General features: G+C 52.5%; 1 protein-coding gene across 3 annotated transcripts in view; it reads right to left on the reverse strand.

The window, feature by feature from the left end:
- The window catches only part of PDZD4 (PDZ domain containing 4), a 28717-nt gene extending 23020 nt beyond the window's left edge, over nt 1-5697 (reverse strand). For all 3 annotated transcript variants that reach the window (XM_068533169.1, XM_068533168.1, XM_068533167.1), the window contains exon 1: nt 5638-5697. In XM_068533169.1, coding sequence (XP_068389270.1) covers nt 5638-5697 — 60 coding nt within the window. The remainder of the gene's footprint in view (nt 1-5637) is intronic.
- Between the last annotated feature and the right edge of the window lie 303 nt (nt 5698-6000).

Here is a 6000-nt window from a genome sequence, read left to right on the forward strand (position 1 = left end):
GGAGAGAAAGACCCACTCAGCCCCACCAGGGGCCCCTGGTGGGCTAAGTGCTCTCACGTGCTTTTCTTCCTTTGGTAGGTGTACGTGTGTTTCTTGTTTTTAAAGCTTTACTGGGGTATCATTGCCATATGATCAACTGCACATATTTAGAGCGTACAGTTTGAAAAGTTTTGGTATAAGGTGTATATATACATCTGTGAAGCCATCACCACAATCAAGATAGTGACCATTTCCATCATCCCCAAAAGCGTCCTCCTGCTTGTCTGTCATCCCTCCCTTCCACCCATCCCTGCAAATACTTTCTGTCACTATAGATGAGTTTGCATTTTCTAGAATTTTTCTACCAATGGCTCAGACAGATCCACGTCATGGGGGTCATGGTGTCAGAGAGAAGGACACAGGCCCGGCAAGCAGGGACACCAGGAAAGGCTCTCAGAACGTGCTTTTGTGTCTCAGTGTTAGGTGACCAGGCTACCTCCCTTTCTGCCCTTTACGACCTGGCTTCTTCCTCTTCCTAACAACATGCATGACCCTCCCCCACTCAGGGTCATTTCCAGATTTTTCAAGCTCTCCCTGTGCCCCCCCATGCCCCCAGCGCCCACACTTGGTTAAGTATCCTTGGAGGACAAGACCGGGATAACAGAAATGGAGCTGGGGTTCTGACATGCCGCACGTAAAGTGCCTGTGATAGACCACGTCAGTAGAATCGAGGGCCCATCTCAATAGCCACAGAAAAAGCATTTGACAAAACCTAACAACACTTCATGATAAAAACACTCAAACTAGGAATAGAAGGGAACTTCCTCAACCTGATAAAGAGCATCTATGACAAACCGCAGCTCACTTCATACTCAGGGGTAAAAGACTGGAAGCTTCTTAGCTCAGCAACAAGACAAGGATACCCACTCTCACCACTTCTATTCAACATTGTACTGGAGGTGCTAGCCAGAGCAAATAGGCAAGAAAAAGAAATGAGAGGTATCCACAATGGAATACTACTCAGCCATAAAAAGGAACAAAATTGGGTCATTTGTAGAGACGTGGTTGGATATAGAGACTGTCATACAGAGTGAAGTAAGTCAGAAAGAGAAAAACAAATATCGTATATTAACGCATATACGTGGAACCTAGAAAAATGGTACAGATGAACCGGTTTGCAGGGCAGAAATAGAGACACAGACATAGAGAACAAACGTATGGACACCAAGAGGGGAAAGTGGCGGGGGGAGGGGTGGTGCTGTGATGAATTGGGAGACTGGGATTGACATATGTACACTAATATGTATAAAATGGATAACTAATGAGAACCTGCTGTATAAAAAAATAAATAGAATAAAATTCAAAAAAAAAAGAAATGAGAGGTATTCAGATTGGAAAGGAAGTACAACTATCCTCTATTTATATATAGGAAATCCTGAAGAATCCACTCAAAACAACTATTTGAACTAATAAATGAGTTTAGTAAGGTTGCAACATACAAGACCAATATAAAAAAACGATTGTATTCCTATACAGTGGCAATGAGAAAAATGAAAAGGAAATTAAGAAAACAATTCTACTTACAATAGCATCATAAAGAATAAAGTACTCAGGAATAAATTTAACAAAACTGCAAAACATTGGCGAAGGAAATTGAAGACTCAGGGAATTCCCTGGCGGTCCAGTGGTTAAGACTCTGCGCTCTCACTGCCGAGGGCCAGAGTTCAATCCCTGGTCAATCCCTGCTTGGGGAACTAAGATCCCACAAGCCGCGCAGCGAAGAAATTGAAGATCCAAATAAAAAGGCATCCCATGTTCATGGGGAATACTCTCCCAAATTCAATGCAATATTCAATGCAAATTCAATACATACTTAATGCAATATTCAATACGAATTCAATGCAATTCCTACAAAATCACAGCTGGTTTTTTCTGAAATTGACAAGCTGATCCTAAAATTCATATGGAAACTCAAGTGACTCAGAATAGACAAAACAATCTTGAATAGTACAAAGTTGGAAGAGCCACACTTCAAAAGTTACTTACAAAGCTCTAGTAAAAGCAATGTGGTACAAGCATAAAGATAGACATTTCTCCAGAAAAGATATGCAAACAGCCAATAGCACGGGAAAAGATGCTCATCAGGAAATGCATATGATGTCCCCTCAAACCCAGTAGGATGGCTATAATAAAAAACGTGTGTGGGGAGGGTGTGGAGAAACTGGAACCCTCATACACTGCTGGTGGGAATGTAAAATGTAAAATTGTGCAGCCCTTGTGGAAAACAGACAGCTCCTCAAAATACTAAACACAATTACCATATGATCCAGCAATTCCATTTCTGGGTATATACCCAAAAGAATTGAAAGCAGGGACTCAAACAGATACTTGTACACACATGTTCACAGCAGCAGTGTTCACACTAGCCAAAAGGTGGAAATAAGTCAAATGTCCATCAATGGATGAATAGATAAATATTACGTGGTACAGCCATACAATGGAAAATTATTCAGTAATAAAAAGAAATTTAGTACTGATACATGCTACAACATGGATGAGCCTTAAAAACACGATAAAGGAAAGAAGCCGGACAACACAAAGGTCACGTATCGTATGGTTTCATTGAGATGAAATGTCTGGAACAGGCAAGTCCATAAAGACAAGTAGATTAGTGGTTGCCAGAGCCTAGGAGGTATTGGGGGAAGTGTGACTGCTAATGGGTATGGGGTTTCTTTCCAAGGTGATGAAAATGTTCTGGAATTCAACAGTGGTAATGATTGCACAACTCTCTGAATATACTAGAAAGCACTCAATTGTGTGTTTTACAAGGGTATGTGAATTATATCTCAATAAAGTTTTTTGGTTTTTTTTTTTAAGTGCCTGTGAACTATCGGGAGAAGAGGGTCTGGAACTCAAGGCTAGAATAAGAGACTTGGGACTTCTTAACCTGGGTGTCAGAGACCTCTGGGGATCTAGGAAGGGGCCCCAGGGCACCCCAGCATAAGGAAGCCACATGGCAAGTGGTGTAGGTGTACTTGTGCATTTCTCTGGCCTGAACTGTATCTCGGTGGGGTTCCTTATTTTGGTAAGGTGCAGAGGCCACAGGTGGGTGTGGACAAGCCACGGAGAAGCCTCTCTGAAGCCGGGAAGCACCAGAGTTTAAGGGGGGGCAGGCAAGGGGTCCTGGAGACTGACTGGTCTTCTGGGACAAAAGCTTCCCTCCCCTCTGAAAAGAGGCTGGGACCAGGAGAAGCTCCCTGCTGCGCCTGGGACGCCAGCCCCCAGACCCAGAGTCATCTGGGATAGTTAATGGTTTTACCTGCTCTCCAGATTTTTTTTAATTCAATTCTCTTTTGTCTTCCCTTACTTTTAAAGGATAGTTCCTTTTTTAAAACTGCATCCATACTGTGTAGCACAGTGAACTCTACTCAATACTCTGTAATGACCTGTATGGGAATAGAATCTAAAAAAGGGTGGGTATATGTATAACTGATTCACTTTGCTGTACACCCTGAAACTAACACAACGTTGTAAATCAACTATACTCCAAAAAAAATTAACTTAGAAAGAGAAATTTAAAAAGTAAAATAAAATAAAACTGCATCCAGCCTCGGATTCTGTCCAAACTTCTGCAGGGGCTTTAAAAGGGAGCAGCATTCCCAGGGACTGGTCACTGAGGGCTGCAGATGAGGAAAGGCAGAGGCGGTGGCCTGGGGCCGCCCTCCTCCTGGGGAGCTACTTGCCCAGGGCGTGGGGCTCCCTCTCCAGGAGAAAAGCCTGGCCCGGGACTTTCCAGCCCAGGTTCACCTCAAGCCTTCCTGAAGGCCGTGCCAGCCAGACCTGTGGCAGCCTCCCTGCCACTGCCCATGGGGAACCCGAAGGGTCACAGCAGCGTCGCCTCCCAACCATGGCTCATCTCGGGGCTGCAGTGCAGCGCAGGTTGCCCTCCACTTTCCACACATCCCCAAGGGACTGGCCTTTAACGAAGTACTACATCAATCCCTCTGGGAGGAAGTCAAGAGCCAGCCGCTTAGGATTCGCTTGCCATTTGATGGAATGATTCCAAGAAAGGAAGCAATGAGGATGGGACCCCACGGCCTCATCAACCAACCAGTGCAGCCCACCTCCCGCCGGTAGCCCTGGTGCCCACTACTGGGATTCCACGGGACTGCTCGCGGCCCAGCCTGGGTCATTCCCGAACCTGATCCCACGAGGGGGAATGGCAATGGCCAGGCAAGATTTCCAAACAGCTGGAACGAGAGATGGGAGGAAGCACGAGGCGGGGTGGGGGTGGCGGAGAGAATGGCAGAAAGAAGGCGGAGGGCCGAGAGCGGGGAAAGCAGAGGGCCCGCGCGCCCCGGGAGACCGGCCCGGGAGAGCGGATGAGGAGCGCCGCCAGGCTGGGGCAAGATGCCCGTCCTGCCCTCCTCCCGCTCCCGCCCAGGACGGCCAGAGGAACTACGCTCTCAGCACGAATGCAGCACTCCCGCGGGCTCCCCAATCCCCACCGCGCCCCGGCCGATGCCTGTAGGGGTTCCCCCTATTCTTCTAAGGAGACCCCATTCCCCCAGCCAACACCTCTCCGACCTGCACTTGCTCCCCAGTCCGGACCAATAAACCCAGAGTAGAAACGTATACCTGTCTGCGCCCGGTCTGCCCCTGGGTCCCGACTCCCTCTAACCTTGAACTCCCTCCACAGAGCCCTGGGGGCGTCTCAGACCACGCCGTCCGGGACATTTCTCTAGACAGCTCTCAGAGCGCACACAGAAAGTACACACACGCAGGGCCGGAGGCGCCTCCGCGAACACACAGACGGGGCACAGGCACGCACTCACGAAGTCACGCCACGCACAGCAAGGAAGCCGAGCTCCGGGTCCGGGAGCGCGACCTGGAGTCTCCCCTCCCTCCCCGCCGAGCACTGCCCGGTACACGCCCCCCACCGCCCAAGGCCCCAAGGCCCTGCGGGGCCTAGGGCAGGCCGGGCGCCGACTCCCGCAGACTGCCCTTCGGGCCGACCGGGCGACAGCCACTCACCCGGCGCTCCCAAGGACGGGGAGCCCACCGTTTGTCTGGGCAGGGCCGGAGCGGAGAGTGGATGCGGGGGTAGATACCCGACCCTGGCCAGGCGTCGGCGGGGTGGCGGGGCGGCCCGCGCGCTCCAGTACCCCTGGCCCAAGGGGACCTGGATCTGCCCCGCCCCACCGCGCCGCGGGAGCCCTGCTCCCTCCCCCGCCCTGGGTCCACCCGGGCTAGCGAGTGCAGGGAACGGAGGCCGTTGCTATGCAACCCCCATCCCGCGCCGGCGCCGGCAGCAACGCGTTTCCCGGCTCCCGGGCCCGGGGTGTATGCGCACAGGACCTGGGCTGAGCCCAGCTTCCCGACCCGGGCCGATCTGGACCCAGGGCTCGCGTCCCAATCAATGTACTCCGGGCGAGCCAGGGATGCGCCCCGCACCCCTACCCCCGCGCAGGGACCCCCCCATCTTTGCCTGGTTCCCACGGAGTACCAACACCCAGCAGCCCCAGAAACTGAGGGCGGGGATGGCTCCCTGCCTCTTCCTCTTCGAGCCCTCGTGCCCCTCCACCCGGCCCTCCCCCCGGGCCAGCTCTTCCCCAGGTGTCGCCCACGCCCCTCGTCCCAGCTGCCCAGCCGCCCTACCTGAAGCATCACTTTGTACTGCTCCTCCGGTTTCTGGACCACGCACATATTACATCCCATGGTGCTGGCCGGCGAGGGAAGGAGGGCGGGAACGGGAAAACGCCTTTCACTGGCCCGTGCGCGGGACCTCGGGTCCCGGGCCAGGGCCGGGGGCCATACCCTAGCGCGGGGGGCGGGCCGCCTAGCGGGGGAGGGGGGCACGCCCCCGAGGGGGGGGCAGCTCCACGCCCCTCGGGTTAACTCTTAGCTGGCTGAGGCCAGGCGCGGGCATGCTCCCTCGCACCCGGCCAGGAAAAAAAAAGGGCAGCGGGGGATGGGCGGGCGCGCCGGGCGTTGCTTGGCTACGGCCCCCCAGGGGGCGCG

This window comes from Eschrichtius robustus, chromosome X, assembly GCF_028021215.1.
Source record: "Eschrichtius robustus isolate mEscRob2 chromosome X, mEscRob2.pri, whole genome shotgun sequence".
Lineage (NCBI taxonomy): Eukaryota > Metazoa > Chordata > Mammalia > Artiodactyla > Eschrichtiidae > Eschrichtius > Eschrichtius robustus.